An 18,917-nucleotide genomic window follows, 5' to 3' on the forward strand; every position below is an offset into this window, starting at 1 on the left:
TCTACTCCTGAGTTCGTTACAACCTTGGTCTAGACATGAGCAAAAGAAAACGTAGGGTGTTAATTGGGTTTGCCTTGCTTTTGGAGTACAGGACATACCTGGGCAATTTTCGATACTGTCATGCAGATGCCAGTCAATGTTTTAGGTGTGCTGACACGGCCTAGCTAGGGGCACAACTAATTCTAGAGTATAAACCTCAGGAAGAGGCCAAGATGGATCATCTACTTGGCTCATCTGGGTGGAGATGTTTGCAAATGCACCAGCCTTGTCTTTTGCTTTGGTGTGCTGAGCACACTGAAGCTGAGAATATTTATGGAGTCTCTTCCTCCTCTTAGTTGATGAATTGTACATCAGCAATCATTACTGAATGTGACAGGAGTATAAAAGTGATATCTGATCCATTAATTATGGCATCACTTTGCGTTGTCTCTTGCAAGCTGATGTTTGGCGTTAAAGTAGTCCTGTGTTGTCGTTTCACTGGGTTGAAACCTCATTTTTAGGTATACTTTGAGCTCGTCCTGACATGCCCTCCTGCACTTTTCATTGAACCAGGCTTGATCTTCCAGCTTCATGGTAATGGCAAAGTGAGGAATATGCCAACCCACAAGATTAAAAATTGTAGATAATGAAATGTGAAGCTGGATGAACACAGCAGGCCCAGCAGCATCTCAGGAGCACAAAAGCTGACGTTTCGGGCCTAGACCCTTCATCAGAGAGCTCTCTGATGAAGGGTCTAGGCCCGAAACGTCAGCTTTTGTGCTCCTGAGATGCTGCTGGGCCTGCTGTGTTCTTCCAGCCTCACATTTCATTATCTTGGATTCTCCAGCATCTGCAGTTCCCATTATCACTGATACAAGATTAAAAATTGTGGTTGAATACAATTCTGCTGCAGCTGATGGTCCACCGCAGTTCATGGATGCCCAGTTTTGAGTTTCTAGATCTGTTCAAAGTCTGTCCCATTTAGGATGGTGGCAGTGCTACACAATATGATGGAAAAGCCTTATAGTGAAGACTTTAAGGACTTTGCGTTGCTTACTCCTACCAATACTGCCATGGGCAGATGCAACAGTAACAGGTAGATCAGTGAGGATGAGAGCAAGTAGAATTTTCTCTCTTGTTAGTTACCTCACCACCTGCTGTAAGCCTAGTTTAACAATTACGCCCTTGAGGATGGGGCTAGCTTAGTTATTACTTATGCTGCCAAGCCACTCTTGGAGGTGATCATTGAAGTCCTCTACCGAGAGCACATGCTCTGCCCTTGCCACTCTCAATGCAGTCTCCAAGTGATGTTCAACATGAAGGAACACTGATTCATCAGCTGAGGAGATAAGGGATGGTGGTAGTTGGTAATCAGCAGGAACTTTCCTGGCCCATGCTTGATCTAATACCATAAGACTTCATGAGTCTGGAATCAATGTTAAAGACACCAAAGTCAACTCCCTCCTAACTGTATACCATTAAGCTATCTCATCTCCGGTGGGTCTGTCCTGCCAGTAAGACAGGATATACCTATGTTTGGTTATGTTAGCGTCTGGTATAGTAAGAAGGTATGATTTGTAAGTATTGATTGACTAATCTGTAGGAAGCTGTCTCACCTTTGGCTCAAGCCCCAGATGGTGCTAAAGAAGTTACTACCAAGTCGACAGGTTTGCATTTCAATGTCTAAGTCAATGCCAAGTTCTTAAAGCTTAATTCCTTCTTTAGATGTGATATGGGCCAGGCCAGGTGGTGATAACAGATTTCCTTCCCTAAAAGGCATTTGTGAACCATAGAAGCATATCCAAGCATGATTTGTTATCTTCAGAGCAGAATGGCAAAAGTAATGGGCTCAGTTAATTACAAGGCTGAGAGACAAAGAGAAATCAGCTAACTGGATGGAAAACTAAGTTAAGCAAAAGATGACAATTAGATAATGATGAGGGGGCGGTGGGGAAGGGTTGGGGAAAGGCCTAGCTGGAATAAGGCACAGAGACGAGTGAATCTATACAGAGAACTGCTCCAAAAGATGTGCTCTGATGTCAATATCGAGAAGTGTTTTTCTTGCATAATCACGATGAACGTTTTAAAATTTGCTGATGGCATTAAGTTAAGGTAATACATATGGAGGAATTGATAACATTTAAAGGGACCTGCACCGATTAAACAGATAGTCTAAGATAGATTTTAATGGAGATAAATGTAAACGTATGCGAACAGGAAGTGGAAACATGAGATACATCTATGATTAAGGTAGATCCATTAGCAAAGAAGGGACAGGAAAAGGATTCAGTTTTGATTATTGATTATTAGCCACTGAAATTTCCAGTCAATGTGAAGCTGTTGTCAACAAAGTTAATCACATATTGTACTACAATATCTCTAAAGAGCACATTTTTCTCATTTTTTTGTCCCAGTCTACTCCACTTATATCATCCTTTTCCACTTGACAGCATGCTGTGATTCAATGACACGGCATTGCTTACCCTCTGCTATCCCACTCAAATGACATTTTATCATGTGTGAGCCAGAGCAATATCACAAACTATTTAGCTATGGTGGGCAAGAACTGAAAGCTGCCCTGTCTTTCTCCAGCCTGTGTCCTCATGTTGTCAAACAACAATTTGTATTTACATAGCACTTTAATTCGATAAAGCATTCATCTATTTTACAATTGACGAATCCAAAAAACCCCAGGGAAAACTCCTAATATGCTGTTTCTCAATGACTTGAGTTTTGCTAGAACCGTTTGATGCCACACTACGTCAAATGCTGCCTTAATATAAAGACTAGTCTCTCTCACCACAGTTTTCATGTTCTGTTCTTTTGTCCACGTTTGGATCGAGACTGTATCAGGTCAGGAGTTGACTGACCGAGGCAGAACCCAAATTGGGTGCCAGTGGGCAGATTATTCCTTTGCAAATGCCATTTGTTAGCATTCCCTTTGATTACCTTTGTATCTACACCACAGTGAGTCATGAATACAGGAGAAAAAGGTAATGTTCTGGTAATGAAAGTTATTTACTGCGGACTACATTATATTAGGAAAAGCACTGTCTTTCATAAAAACATATTTCAGCAAGTGTTGACACTTCTTGATAATCAATTTCATGACAGATCAATATTTCTTGACAATTCTTAACAGGTTGACTTTTTAAAAAAATAAATTGATGACACTTCTTACCCAGTCAACACTTCTTGACAGTTCTTGACACCTCTTTACAGGTCAGCAATTCTTTTCACTAAATAGTTGTTGGCACTTCTTGAAATGTTTGACAGTTGCCGGGGGTTTGTGCACTTCTTACCACATAACCTTTCCACAATTAGCACGCCAAATTCTCACATCTAATTCCCACCTCCCCCCAGCCTTGATACCTGACTCCCACACCTAAAGGATACAGACTGCATCCCTCCAAAGAAACACTGAGCTCTAGTCCTGGGACCATGTCAACAGGGATACCGCAGCTCTGCAAAGGACCACACTGGCAAGCCAGAAGAAACACACTGAGAATTAATGTGCTGTTGCCTTGTCAATTTCCACTCTCAGTGCTCCAAGACTCCAGGGATTTCAAAATAAGATTTGAGTGGGATAGCAGCTCATTTAAATTGCCTACTGCCTCCACAAAATGCACATGTGCAAATTACCAGTAGCCCTCAATTTCCCTGTGAAAATGGAAAGTACCTGGTACAGAACAGGACTGGTGTTTTCTGACATCTTCTACCATTTTCATCGTTCATCACAATGGAGAGGCAAAAATATGTGCCAGAACCACATACCCACTTGGCTTCATTGGAAGATAGCAGAACAGCAGAATCTAGTTTCTTTAATGCTGAGAGCAATGGAAACTGGATCTCATCTGGTTTCATGTTACTTTTGTTGTTGAATTTTAGTGCAAAAACAGAGAGTTATCGCCTGAAGCATACATGATTTTTGGAACCAACATGTTTATAGCGAGAAAACCTCAGATTTAACCAGCGAGACATCTTTGGAAAGAATAAATATAGATCATTAAACACTAACTTAAGTAACTGTTAAACACAAATGAATAAACATACATTAAGGATCTACCAGAAACAAATGCATGCACAAGGCATGTTGCTAAAAGAAATTGACCTGCATCATTAGTGCAACCTCAATGTGTCGTAAGAAATTCTGGTAACTCCTTAGATGTGGTGCAGATGATTACCCATCCATTCACAGGTTGGATAAGGTACTCTCTGTCCCACAAATAAAGAATGTTTGCTTTCCTCACACCTGAACTAGACGAAGCCGATGTTAAATTTTGAGTTTATCTTCATTTATGCTCATCTCATAGCAGTTCAGTGTTGAAGGAACTTGATACAACATCAAATCCATATATGACATGGGGTATTTGACAAGGCATAGTAGCAAAAACAGTCCAAATACAGGGTCCTTTTCTAGACAAATAGTACGTGTTACTGTGAGATAGTAAGAACTGCAGCTGGAGTTGGAGATAATGCATTGTGGAGCTGGGGAAACACAGCAGGCCAGGCAGCATCACAGGACCAGGGAAATTTTACATTTCGAGTCAGGACCCTTCTTCAAAAATGGGCTTCCAACCCGAAATGTCAATTTCCCTGCTCCTCTGATGCTGCCTGGCCTGCTGTGTTTCTCCAGCTCCACACTCTGTGTATCACTATATTGGCAGTTTACGTCACTGTGATTTCAATTCACTGTGGTATTGGGTGATTAGGTCAAAATCGTTATTGCCTTTCCAGTCCATTCCTAAATATTTTACATGTTTTTTGTCTTTCAGTCAAACAAGGTTCCTGTGGTGCAGCCATCTCATGCAGTCCATCCCCTCACACCTCTCATCTCCTACAGCAATGAGCACTTTGCCCCAAGTTCACACTCACCACACCTTCCAGCAGAGATCAACCAAAAATCAGGTAAGTGGATCAGCACTGCTGATTATCTTTGTGAAAATCATTTCCAACACGTTGATGTTACTGAGGAAACAACAGTTGCAATGGCGATGTATTTAACACAAGAAGTAAAAGAGCCAAGTTCCCATCCAAATGAGCCTTCGTGCACAAGGCAGAAATTGTGAAAAAAATAGAGATAGACAATAAATTACAAGAAAGGAATCATCTTCTGCAATGGTCTGTTTTAATATTAGTGAAGAGAAGCACATTCATTCAGAGAGAACAATGGACCAGCTTTCAAATTATCCAACTCAAGCATCTTGAAATAAAACTCTGTTCATTGGGTTTTCAAAATGTTTCCTGCTCTCGCTCCTATTATCTTCTTCCAAAATTCTTCCTGCTTTAAAACAGTTTTGCATTCCTGTGAAGGCTTTTCCAAACCACTTTGTCATTGATGTGCTCTTAACAAGAAATGAAATCAAAAGTGAAGGTAGAAATTATAGCTGCATTTTGAAAAGTTTCAGCTGAAGATGGCTATCTACTGGAGTGTTCAAACTGAAGGGTTAATCCCAGTTATTAGGTTAACTGAGTCTGTTTCACACGACCCTGGCTGAAAAATCCTTAAACCCTGTACCAACCATTCAGCAAAAAAGCTTCCTTGAGCTCTTAATAAGTGCATTCATTGCATAGTGTCCTGCTGAGGCATACAAATCTGAAGGTTTCATCCCTGGTCATTGCCGAGCCTACAGATCTTAGCAGAATGATAATGATTGATCCTAGTGTTCTGAGGCTAGGAAGAGGATAACACATTCCAGTGTGTCATCCCGTACTTCCTATTGAAAAGCATATATTATGGAGAACACCTGGCCTATGAGAAAACAGCCTATAATGCACACTAACCTTATAGACAGAAATACAAAGCAAAACTCAAAACAAAGGCTTGATGGAAGTAATGAAAGAATTGCTTGTAAATTATATTTTTTCCACATTAACCTTGACAAAAATAAATGCCAGCATCTTTATGCATGAAACTTGCTTTGGGTGTCAGACAGTGGTTTAACCTTTTCCTTCCCAAGCAAAGTAAAAGCATGTAAATTAATTAACGAAATGTGCGATTGTGGTATACTTGTGTCAGGGATTTGACCGGAAATAGCAGTGAAAAGGCAAAGTGATCTTTACATTGTGAGTAATATCTAAATGTCAAGTTGGGTCAATGTGAGACTGAGCTTTGGAGTCTATGCTACTTAAAAGAAGTTGTGTCATCACGTTTGGGAGCTTTGTGGTCAGATTTAGTTTGTTGTAAAACTTGGAGTTTGCTCAGAATACTTAGTTGGAACATTGTTGCCACAATTTTTATCAGAAGGAAAGTTCATTTGCCATCCTGTCTTACATTCACTGCTTTGAGCCTTTCTTGTAGCATTATTTGCAATGTTCATTTTGAACATCAAATGAGCATGGAGAGATATTATCCTCTGTCTACTTGGTCCAAGCCTACGTGGACCTCTGACATTCATTTCCCATCCAAATTTCTTCAACTTTAGAAAGTGACATGTTAGAAACTATCGGTGGAGAGAGGAAGAGATTTAGAGTGTGGCGAACAGGGGTTTCTCTCTTTAAATATTCATTTGAACCCCAGTGCCTTCATCAAGACCTAAGTGTTGTTCCAATCAGTGCCCAGAGAACCCCTGCCATTGGAGCCTGGTGTCAAAATGTTGGCACCAGAAGAGGTCAAACCAATTTGTCTAAGTGACATCTTTCCGTGAGGTCAGGACAAGCTGAAGTGCTCTAACAGGCCCCACGAGAAAGATTTAAACCCCTCCTTCCCAGGAATTTAAATTGTTTGTACCTCACATTGCCAAGATTAGGGCAGATTGCCACCCACCTCTGCACTCATCTACCTGATTCTGGCCCTGAGTAGAACCTGGGGAAGAGTTTATTGGAAGCAGTTAGTGACTTGGCGGAAATTAATCATACCTCCGGCCTCATCACTGTGTTCCTGCATGTCTAACATGACAATGGCATTTTCTTTAAGTTATATAGAGTTAGGATACAGTTAGGAACACATTGGAAGGCTGAATAGGATGCCCATGTTCTCATTTTTCTAACTGGAGTATGCCCGTATGCAAAAAAGAAATCTGTCAATAAATTTTTGTAACAGAAGATTTTGGGTTACTTTGAAAGAATGTAACAACTTATGAACATTGACAAAACAATGTTTTGTGTTAGAGGGTTCCATTTTTGCTACATTTTGATACTGATTGCTCACGTACAGGAAATTTGTTGTGAGTCAAAAATTCCTGCAAGTACTCTTTTTAAACTTATACAGAAGTAGTAATAAATTAGTCATACATTAAAAGGCATTAAGTGCTGCTCGAAGGCCTGTGAAGCTGCCTGATAGCATTGTGCTGCAACTATATCCTTGTGTGGAGAAGTGAAGCCATATTTTGTTAGATTTGAATGAGCCAAACTGTCTCCATGTTCACAGAGATTGGACATTTAAGCGATTTTCCGTCATTTAAATTTTAAAACAGAACCGAATAATGCTCCTATTATATGTGGATCTGCCAAACACAACAAATATTACCATTAACTAGCATAGCAATACTAGAAGCATTGGCTTTTTCTCATCTATTACATAGGACACGTGGCATTATAATGGTCCATTCAGAAATGAGGACAGATAACCTGGTACACTAACTGGGCTCTTTATTCCTAATCCTCATAGTACACTGAATAGGAAGCTCTTTACATTAGTTCCTTAGCAACAAAGGAACTGGATTAGACCACTCAGCTCCATTAGTCTGTTCTGCCATTCATAGATTATGGTTCATCTGTACATCAGCTTAATTTGCCACGTTTGATGCATGTTCCTTGCTAGTCCTTCCTGTAATCTCATAAAAAGGTGACCATCTCTGTTTTGAAGTCTTCACTTGGCCCAGCATCCAGATTCTGGGGGGGAGAGAATTGCAAATTTCCATTATCTTTTGCATGAAGAGGGCTTTTTTGAGTTAATTCCTAAATAACATGTTTCTGGCTCAAAGATTATGAGGATCAATTATTTCAGTTGGCCAGATCACTAACGGGTTGTTCAGAACAGTAGCATGGATTCCATTCCCATTCTGAGCTGAGATAGGCTTGGAACCTGCTTCCTTACCCTTCCCCTGAAAATGGAAGGTGATGAACAGCAGCTCAGAAAATGTATCAGCAGATACTGAGACAAGGACCAGCTTTCAGGCAGAGCACGCGTGACATGGCCATTGTAACATAGTGCTTCCTTCATCTGGGTTCCCCATCTAATTAGGAAGTTTCTCAGTATTAAATTCTTTTACCTCTGTTAGGCCACACCTCAAATTTCAAATCTGAAGAGAATACAAGATAAACCCTGATACCCAATCAAATTCAGCGGTTCGTTATGGAGAAATGTAGTGATTAAGTTTTTCCAACACTAAGAGGACAAAGTGTCCGGTGAATGAGTTACTTGCATGGTAAACAAGTCAATACATATCTAGTTACCATTCAGCACTGGGATGCATTCAACTAAACTGGAAAATAGAAAGAACAAAAACAGAAGTTGCTGCAAAACAATAAAATGTGAGGCTGGATGAACACAGCAGGCCCAGCAGCATCTCAGGAGCACAAAAGCTGACGTTTCGGGCCTAGACCCTTCATCAGAGAGGGGGATGGGGTGAGGTTTCTGGAATAAATAGGGAGAGAGGGGGAGGCGGACCGAAGATGGAGAGAAAAGAAGATAGGTGGAGAGGAGAGTATAGGTGGGGAGGTCGGGAGGGGATAGGTCAGTCCAGGGAAGACGGACAGGTCAAGGAGGTGGGATGAGGTTAGTAGGTAGGAGATGGAGGTGCGGCTTGGGGTGGGAGGAAGGGATGGGTGAGAGGAAGAACAGGTTAGGGAGGTAGAGACAGGTTGGACTGGTTTTGGTATGCAGTGGGTGGAGGGGAAGAGCTGGGCTGATTGTGTGGTGCAGTGGGGGGAGGGGACGAACTGGGCTGGTTTTGGGAAGCGGTGGGGGAAGGGGAGGTTTTGAAGCTTGTGAAATCCACATTGATACCATTGGGCTGCAGGGTTCCCAAGCGGAATGTGAGTTGCTGTTCCTGCAACCTTCGGGTGGCATCATTGTGGCACTGCAGGAGGCCCATGATGGACATGTCATCTAAAGAATGGGAAGGGGAGTGGAAGTGGTTTGTGACTGGGAGGTGCAGTTGCTTATTGCGAACCGAGCACACCACACAACCAGCCCAGCTCTTCCCCTCCACCCACTGCCCCTCCACCCACTGCATCCCAAAACCAGTTCAACCTGTCTCTGCCTCCCTAACCTGTTCTTCCTCTCACCCATCCCTTCCTCCCACCCCAAGCCGCACCTACATCTCCTACCTACTAACTCATCCCATCTCCTTGACCTGTCCGTCTTCCCTGGACTGACCTATACCGTCCCTACCTCCCCAGCTATACTCTCCTCTCCACCTATCTACTTTTCTCTCCATCTTCAGTCCGCCTCCCCCTCTCTTCCTATTTATTCCAGAACGCTCACCCCATCCCCCTCTCTGATGAAGAGTCTAGGCCCGAAACGTCAGCTTTTGTGCTCCTGAGATGCTGCTTGGCCTGCTGTGTTCATCCAGCCTCACATTTTATTATCTTGGATTCTCCAGCATCTGCAGTTCCCATTATCACAGTTGCTGCAAAAGCTCAGCAGGCCTGGCAGCATCTGTGAAGAGAAAATCAGAGATATCGTTTCAGGTCCGGTGACCCTTCCTCAGAATTGTAAGGGGCAAAGTGTTCTGTGAATGAGTTACGTGCATGGTAAACAAGTCAAAATATATCCGGTCATCATTCAGGATGGCAAGGTTGTCCAGTGGGTTATTATGTTAGGGATCAGGCCGTGTTGTTTTCAATGGTTCCATGAGTCAGAGACTGTATTCTATAGATGTATTTCTGATAATAAAACCCATTATAAATAGCTCCTCACTGGACTCTCAGGGTGACCTTATCGTCTGAATTTGAATCCAGTGTGAACAAATGGAAGAAGAATTTACCTGGAATTCTATCATTGTCGAAATGGGCATTGCTGACGAATCACCCCCATTGTCATGTTTTCTTTACTCAGAGAGTAGTAAAGGAATGGAACGCTTTGCCTGCAACGGTAGTAGATTCGCCAACTTTAAGTACATTTCAGTCGTCATTGGACAAGCATATGGACGTACATGAAATAGTGTAGGTTAGATGGGCTTCAGATTGGTATGGCACGTCAGCACAACATCAAGGGCCGAAGGGCCTGTACTGTGCTGTAATGTTCTATGCTCTATGTTCTATGTTTTTCCCCAATAAGATGCACTTTGGAATAACTTATGCCTGTACAGTGGCAAAAGATACTTTAAGTAGGAAGTTCACAATATTGTCAACATCGTGCCATTCTCAATATGGCACACCACTTCCAATTTCTCTCATTTTGTCTTCTCAAATGATTATAGTTAAAATTCTAAGTGCCAATGGCACGCATCCAAAACTCATTTGTTTTTGCAGCAGGGTAAGTTTTTCATTGGTGAAACCTCCCATCAGCTGACAATGTTCTTCTATGGGCAACTTATTAAAGCATTTGCTGTTCAAACATGGAAGCTCTGCCACAATTTTCCAGTCTAACTCCAACACCTTAATGTCAGATTTGAGAGCATAAATGTGGCATGGGTGTTTTTCAAAATTAAGTGTCACTTAAAACTGTTTCACATAATGTTTGTTTCATTTTACTCAGATTCTGCATCACGATTATTCATTGAAGCTTGCTTAGTCTGACCATTCGTGGTTGGTATGCATTGAAGGTTGTGGGAAAATTAGGGCCATTTTCTCATTTGCAGAGGAAGCAAATTTGTGTTTTTGTGTTCACTCATGTTGGTGTCCAGTCTTGTATCTCCCAACTTCTTTCATTATATTTTCTGAGAATAATCTCAGCAAGGATAATGTAAATGTTGTGGGTGGGTTCAAATGCCCTATAAGGACTCTGCCCATACCCCAAGATGGGCACTCATTTGGACATACAGACACTGTCCTTTAGGCCTTTCATTTTCTTGTCCTGACTGATTATCCCCACCAACATGCAGAACTAGCCCTTCTCCCCACCAGCATTTTACACGAAGGACAGCAGGCCCTACCCTTTTTACTTCTCTATGTCCCCAATCCCACTTCAAACACCTCTCACCACTCACTCACCCCAACCAGTACTCTATTCAGGAGTTCATTCGGCTGCTCCTCTCCTTCATGTCGTGGAGTTAAAAACATCACTGACCTTACACAAAACTGCACAGAGCATCCATGAGCATGCCTCCTTCAAATAATTTTGAACTGGGTGCCACAAGATTCCTGTGCGTCACCCACATTATCTGAAGGTAGGACTCTACTGACCTTTAAGGACCACTTAAGAGTTCTGCCTACCACCACTGAGGTTAACCATGGTCCTGTGTCAATCCTAATACTTCTACCCTGTTGACTACTTGTGACATTAACTTGAGAAGAATGGATCACCTTAGTCAAAGGACATTAGGTAGGGATTACCTGCTGGGAGCCAAAACCTTTACCTTGCTTTCTACCCCTCGGGTCCCCCATGACTCCAACCATAGAACTTTGGGTCTTGATTCCACGGCAAGACCTGCCAATGGCCTCACCACTGATTGGTATTGATTCAGAAGGAGTTCCCTGGAATCAGCAGTGATGTCTTTGCTCATGTCCAGATGCCGGATGGGAACTCCAATGTATTAACAAAATTCAGCTTGTAATACGAATCACTGTCCAGAATTATTCTGAGGGAAAGAATGCTGAATTGGATATAAATCTTGGTTTGCACCAGTAAAACTAACAAGCTTAAACAGGAACAGCAGGTCAGACTGCATCCATGGACAGAAAGCAGAGTTAACATTTTGGGTCCATTGACTCTTGTTCAGAGTTATTAGTAGCTGGGAAAAGGTGGGGTATATATGCTAAAGTTAATGGGTGGAGGTGGTGTGGGAGGGGAGACGGAGCAAGCAAATAGGTGGAGATCGAGCCCAGAGAGAGAAAAATATAGTTAGAAAGAAAAAGGAATGTATAATGGTAAGCCAGGGAGAGAGGAATGTCAATAATAGGGACCATAAGTCAGTGAAAATTTATTGGCAATGTTAAAAGCAATTCATGTTATGACAGGGTCTGGGGTTTGGGGTTGGGTAAAGGACATAGACTGAGTGACCGTTTTGGAGAACACCTACATTCTGTCCGCAAAAATGACTCGAAGCTTCCAGGTGCCTGCCACTTCAACACATCACTGTATTCCCTGGCCAACATTTCCATTTCAGGCTTGTGGCAATGCTCCAGTGAGACTCAGTGCAGGCTGGAGGAAGAACATCTCATTTGCCGCTAGGGGATCTTGCAGCCTTCAGGACTTAATCTCGAGTTCAGTAATTTTACAGCCTGAACACCTTCCTTTATGTCCTTTATCCAGCCCCACACCCCTGGCCCTGTCATCACATGAGGCACTTTCAACAGAGCCAACATGTCTTCACCTACTTTGATTCCTGTTATCAGCTTTTCTTTCTCCCTAGTTTACTATTTTCCATCCCATTTGTCTGCCTAACCGTCTCTCTGTCTGTCTGGGCTCCATCTCCACCCATTTATTTACTCCTTACCAACCCACATCCCCCCCAACCTCCTGCTATCAGTGTATACACCACCTTTCTCTAGCTACTAATAGTTGTAAAAAAGGAGTACTGGAACCTAACATTAACTCTGCTTTCTCTGCACTGATCCTGACAGACCTGTTGAATTTCTCCACCAATTTCTGTTCTGTATCAGATTTCCAGAGTCTGTAGTTTTTTTTTTGTTTTATTTTATTGAACTAACTACCTTAACAGGTTACCACCTTCAAATAAGACAGAGTAAATCTCATATGGTTCTGGACATTACTGGACCATAACATTGTAGTTTAGCCAGCAGGCATCAGTCTGAATCATCTGTGGGGAATAAGACAAAGCAAGAGAAAACAAAGTAGAAAGACAAACCAGGACTGAATATTTAGCTGTCATAGAATCCCTAGAGTCCGGGGGCAGGTCATTCAGCCCATCGAGTCCACAGTGACCCTCTGAAGAACATCCCACCCAGACCCACCCCATCCGTGTAATTCCCATGGCTAGCCCACAGAGCCTGCACATCCCTGGACACTATGGGCAATTTAGCATGGCTAAGCCACCTAACCTGCACATCTTTGGACTGTGGGAAGAAACCAGAGGAAACTCACAAAGTCACAGAGAGAACATTCAAACTCCACACAGACAATCACCTGAGAGTGAAATAAAACCTGGGTCCCTGGAGCTGTGAGGCAGAAGTTCTAACCACTGTGCCACTGTGCTACCCACCGCCTATCTGTGAGAGGAAAACATGCTGAAAATACAAAACAGGCCAGTCAGTATATGAAAAACAGACAATTTGTAGAACATTTCAACAAAATTGGTGGACTCTTCCTCCATCATAAATTGCCACTGACTGAACACTGAGCAGTCATAACAATATCTGTGGACTTGGTTTCCCTTGCTTTCATCTTTACACAGAGAGTTGTGAGAGCATGGAATGCGTTGCCAGCAGCAGTTGTGGAAGCAAGGTCATTGGGGTCATTTAAGAGACTGCTGGACATGCATATGGTCACAGAAATTTGAGGGTGCATACTTGAGGATCAATGGTCGGGACAACATTGTGGGCTGAAGGGCCTGTTCTGTGCTGTACTGTTCTATGTTCTATGTTCTATGTTCTATCTCTTACTGATGGTGGAGGATTATGTGGTTAGATGAGACTAGTTATTTTGGAGAATTGGGGCTAAGAACAACTGAAGCAAATGGGTTAATGTCCTTGTGTGGTTCCTGCTTGTACAGCACAGCAATGAAAAGTGCAATGCCAAAAGACTCTATTGGCTTCCAAGTTAACCGCAGCAAAGATCTGCAAACAACTGAAAATAAACCCACATTATGTTCCGCACGCTAATCTTTGAAAATATGAAGGATTTAAAGTGTTTTATAAACATTTAGGAGTGTTTCCATTTAAAAGCATCTGCAGGAAGCCTCCAGTCCAAAGAGTTTTGAAGTGTATACAAGACAGTTTATTTGAGATGGATATAACCTTTCTATGTATTACTGGAGTTTCTCATCCAGCTGTATCCAGTATCTGTATCCACTTCACCAACACCTTCCACCCCAACCTTCAGTTCACCTGGGCCATCTCCAGCACATCCCTCACCTTCCTGGACCTCTCAGTCTCCATCTCAGGCAACCAGCTTGTAACTGATGTCCATTACAAGCCCACCAACTCCCACAGCTGCCTAGAATACACCTCCTCCCACCCACCCTCCTGCAAAAATTCCATCCCCTATTCCCAATTCGTCCGCCTCCACCGCATCTGCTCCCACGATAAGACATTCCACTTCCGCACATCCCAGATGCCCAAGTTCTTCAAGGACCGCAACTTTCCCCCCACAGTGATCGAGAACGCCCTTGACCGCGTCTCCCGTATTTCCCGCTACACATCCCTCACACCCCGCCCCCGCCACAACCGCCCTAAGAGGATCCCCCTCGTTCTCACACACCACCCTACCAACCTCCGGATACAACGCATCACCCTCCGACACTTCCGCCATTTACAATCCAACCCCACCACCCAAGACATTTTTCCATCCCCACCCCTGTCTGCTTTCCGGAGAGACCACTCTCTCCGTGACTCCCTTGTTCCCTCCACACTGCCCTCCAACCCCACCACACCTGGCACCTTCCCCTGCAACCGCAGGAAATGCTACACTTGCCCCCACACCTCCTCCCTCACCCCTATCCCAGGCCCCAAGATGACATTCCACATTAAGCAGAGGTTCACCTGCACATCTGCCAATGTGGCATACTGCATCCACTGTACCCGGTGTGGCTTCCTCTACATAGGGGAAACCAAGCGGAGGCTTGGAGACCGCTTTGCAGAACACCTCCGCTCAGTTCGCAACAAACAACTGCACCTCCCAGTCGCAAACCACTTCCACTCCCCCTCCCATTCTCTAGATGACATGTCCATCATGGGCCTCCTGCACTGCCACAATGATGCCACCCGAAGGTTGCAGGAACAGCAACTCATATTCCGCCTGGGAACCCTGCAGCCATATGGTATCAATGTGGACTTCACCAGTTTCAAAATCTCCCCTTCCCCTACTGCATCCCTAAACCAGCCCAGTTCGTTCCCTCCCCCCACTGCACCACACAACCAGCCCAGCTCTTCCCCCCCACCCACTGCATCCCAAAACCAGTCCAACCTGTCTCTGCCTCCCTAACCGGTTCTTCCTCTCACCCATCCCTTCCTCCCACCCCAAGCCGCACCCCCATCTACCTACTAACCTCATCCCACCTCCTTGACCTGTCCGTCTTCCCTGGACTGACCTATCCCCCCCCTACCTCCCCACCTATACTTTCTCCACCTATCTTCTTTACTCTCCATCTTCGGTCCGCCTCCCCCTCTCTCCCTATTTATTCCAGTTCCCTCTCCCCATCCCCCTCTCTGATGAAGGGTCTAGGCCCGAAACGTCAGCTTTTGTGCTCCTGAGATGCTGCTTGGCCTGCTGTGTTCATCCAGCCTCACATTTTATTATATTGTGTTGGAAAGTCCCTAGTTTTAGCATTTTGCCTGCACTGAGTTTGCTGATATGGCTAGGACAATGATAAGAGTGTTATAATTGATGTGAGTGTCTCTGATTTAGGGAAATGGAATGGTGGAAGTGGAGAGGAAATCACGGTTTCAATACTTACCACCATACAGTGACCCCTGCTGGAAAGTGCCTCTATGCAGATACAAAGCGTAGTCATATCGATTCTAATAACCCTTTCCAGTCAACTGACCAGTCACCATTCATTACCTAAATCAGTTCTTATTCCAGACTTATCCCAGTATAACACTCATTTTAACAGATCAGGCTTTGTCATAGAGGTGAACAGCACAGAAAAAGACCCTTTGAGCATGGAGTCTGTGCCAGTCAAAAACAACACCCAACTATTCTAACTCCATTTTCGAGCATTTGGCCCATAGCCTTGGATGCCTTGACATTGCAAGTGTATATCTAAATACCCCTTAATGTTATAGGGGTTTCTGTCTCCACCACCCTTACAGGCATTGAGTTCCAAATTCCGAGCACCCTCTGAGAAAATGTCTCCTCACGTCTCCACTAAGCCTCCTTTGCCTTAGCTTAAATTTTATGTTCCTGATCATTGGTCCCTACACTGAGGGGAAATTTCCTTTCCATCTAACTTGCTGATGTCCCTCATAATTTTATGCATCTCAATCATGTCTCCCCTCAGCCTCTTCTGCTCCAAGGAAAGTAAATCCAGTCTATCCAACTCTCTTCATAAGTAAATCTCACCAGCCCAGGCAGCTTTCTGGTATAAAAACAAAGTTGCTGGAAAAGCTCAGCAGGTCTGGCAGCACCTGTGGAGGAGAAAACAGAATTAATGTTTCGGGTCCGGTGACCCTTCCGCAGAGCAGAACATCCTCGTATATCTCCTCTGCGCTCTCTCTGGACTATCACTTCCTTCCTATAAAGTGGATTCCAGAGCTGCACACAATACTGTAGCCGTGGCCCAAAAACATTTTAAGCAGTTCCATCATTACCTCCCTGCTTTTTAACTCTAATGAAGCAAATATCCCATATGCCTTCTTAACTACTTTATCTATCCATCCTGCTACCATAAAGGACTGTTGCACATGCACACCAGAGTGTAGATTGGAGCGGAAGGGGAGGGTTGGAAAATTGTTTGTTTGAGCGTTAAAACTGCTGGCATTGACTGGAAAAAAGCAAAGACTCGTGTTTTTACAGCTCATGGTTATAACAGCAATCGGGCGTCAGAGAACAGTGACAGGAAACAAATAAACATTTAAAGGGGCCTTGCAACTGGCAAAATACAGTCTGCACTTTGCAAATGAGCTTGTCATTCTTAAACCCCATCCTGCAACCCCGCTGAGGTCACAATCCAGAGTTTGACATAAACCCTACATGTGTTAGTTCTCACTTGCATGAAGACCTGGAGAGCTGTTAGCAGTTGTGAAGAGATAGTAGGAGCTGCAGATGCTGGAGAATCTGAGGTAACAAGGTGTAGAGCTGGATGAACACAGAGCAGGCCAAGCAGCATCAGAGGAGCAGGCAGGCTGACGTTTCGGGCCTCGACCCTCCTTCAGAAACGTCAGCCTTCCTGCTCTTCTGATGCTGCTTGGCCTGCTCTGTGTTCATCCAGCTCTACACCTTGTTATCTCTTATGTCAGCAGTTGTGGACGTGTACACCAGAAACTTTCTGAAGAGATGTAAAGAAGACGAAGGACAAAGTCTCGGCTCAATCTGCTGGATGTACAGATTAATAGATTTTTAAAATGTTGATAATTAGTATGATTAGACATTTTTTCTAGTTTGTATCTAAACATAGAATTTCTTAAAATCAATTTTAATACATAAAATTATATTGAATGAGAGAAAAAAATTAATATCTACCAGACCTGCATATCACAATGTTTTATAAGAGTAACATTCACATTTTTCCATTGAAAAATTGGCCCGAAGACCTGATTAAACACTAACAATTTGGAAAAAAGCAATAGCCAGAGAAAGGCTGCAATTTTTTTGTATTCCTTACAAGTAAGAGACTGAGATTATGAAGGTAGCTTTGATGCAATGAGAGCTTATTGCTTTAGAAATTGCTATACATTGTATGAAAAGGACAAAATATTCAAAAGACTCATCATATAGCGCAGAGAACCAGGAATTTGTCCTGCAAAGCAGCAGTTCTATTGATCGGCCAATTCAACCTCTTCCACCCTTTCATGGTGCAATGCAAGCTCCTAGAACCTACTTAAAGGATGCCACTGGTGACAAAACTTGTCCAAAATTAACTTATCTGGTGCGATGAGCTTCCTATGGATGTACATCCAATGCTTGAATTTGTAGTTGACAACTAAAGACTAATTTTATGGCCAAGATTAATTTCTACCATGTCATATAGAAAAGTGAATGATACAGGAGAGAATCATGTACGGTATATCGAACATGATCTTGATTTTTGTATTAAAGGTTGTATGCTCTGAAGTGTATGTGGTGAATAAAACCTCCTATCAATTTTTATGTTGTTCAGGTTTGCATCGGCCACCACAGGGTCCTGATCTGGCTGCTTTATATTCTCTGTCTCCTGGTAGTACGGGACAGATCACTCCTACATTAGGCTGGTAAGTGATGCATCACAAAATGTGATCTAAAGATCAGAGCTGTAAGAGAGCTGAGGATGCTCATGGATACACTTCTTATGTTCGGACTGCCTCGTCCAAAAATAAAGCAACAAAATGTCATGTGCCTCCTGACCAAAATCTTCGCTGAAACTTTCAGCACTTCTGTCAATTTAAATTCTTCTTGGTTTCATCACTGACCCACAAACTAATCCAGTTCTTTGAAAAGGGTTATTGCTTGTGGATTCAGAAGATGATCTGCTGAATAACGCAGGGGAACTGGGCTGTCCTCACATTTATAGGTGGCTATTTTCCAAAATGAATTGATTTCATTAAGGAGAGAGCCATAATTGGAACATCACTATGGATCAAAATTGGTGTAATTATTAAAAAGTATTAATATTTGAGTTTTCTGTTAGATATACTGATGTACCATTGGGTGAAACTGTCTCCGTTAATCTGCCTTCGATAGCAGGTAAATTATCGGTTATAACATCAGTTAACCATGATCCAGCTGATGATGTAAATTTATCCATGGTGATGCCAATAAAATCCAAAAGACTAGTGAAACAATGGACTTTAGAAATGTATATATTATGTATGTTTTCCTTCCTTAAAACTCAATTTAAGGAGAGACGGCACATACAGCATCTTGAAGGATCATGGTGCATCGAGCAAGGTCTTTGCTTCTGAATAAATTTGATGCATGGATTCTATCGTGATGTTGCCTGAAAGTGCCTGAATACATGAAAAACCCTTGATTTGTCCAATCTGTAATCTGTAAGCAATAGGGTAAACTTGGA

General features: G+C 43.0%; 1 protein-coding gene across 10 annotated transcripts in view; it reads left to right on the forward strand.

The window, feature by feature from the left end:
• Window positions 1–18,917, forward strand: part of tcf7 (transcription factor 7) — a 233,213-nt gene that overhangs the window by 163,394 nt on the left and 50,902 nt on the right. For all 10 annotated transcript variants that reach the window (XM_048543580.2, XM_048543582.2, XM_048543583.2 and 7 more), the window contains exons 4-5: window positions 4,755–4,887; window positions 18,027–18,117. In XM_048543580.2, coding sequence (XP_048399537.1) covers window positions 4,755–4,887; window positions 18,027–18,117 — 224 coding nt within the window. The remainder of the gene's footprint in view (window positions 1–4,754; window positions 4,888–18,026; window positions 18,118–18,917) is intronic.

This window comes from Stegostoma tigrinum, chromosome 13 (assembly GCF_030684315.1).
Source record: "Stegostoma tigrinum isolate sSteTig4 chromosome 13, sSteTig4.hap1, whole genome shotgun sequence".
Classification (NCBI taxonomy): Eukaryota; Metazoa; Chordata; class Chondrichthyes; order Orectolobiformes; family Stegostomatidae; genus Stegostoma; species Stegostoma tigrinum.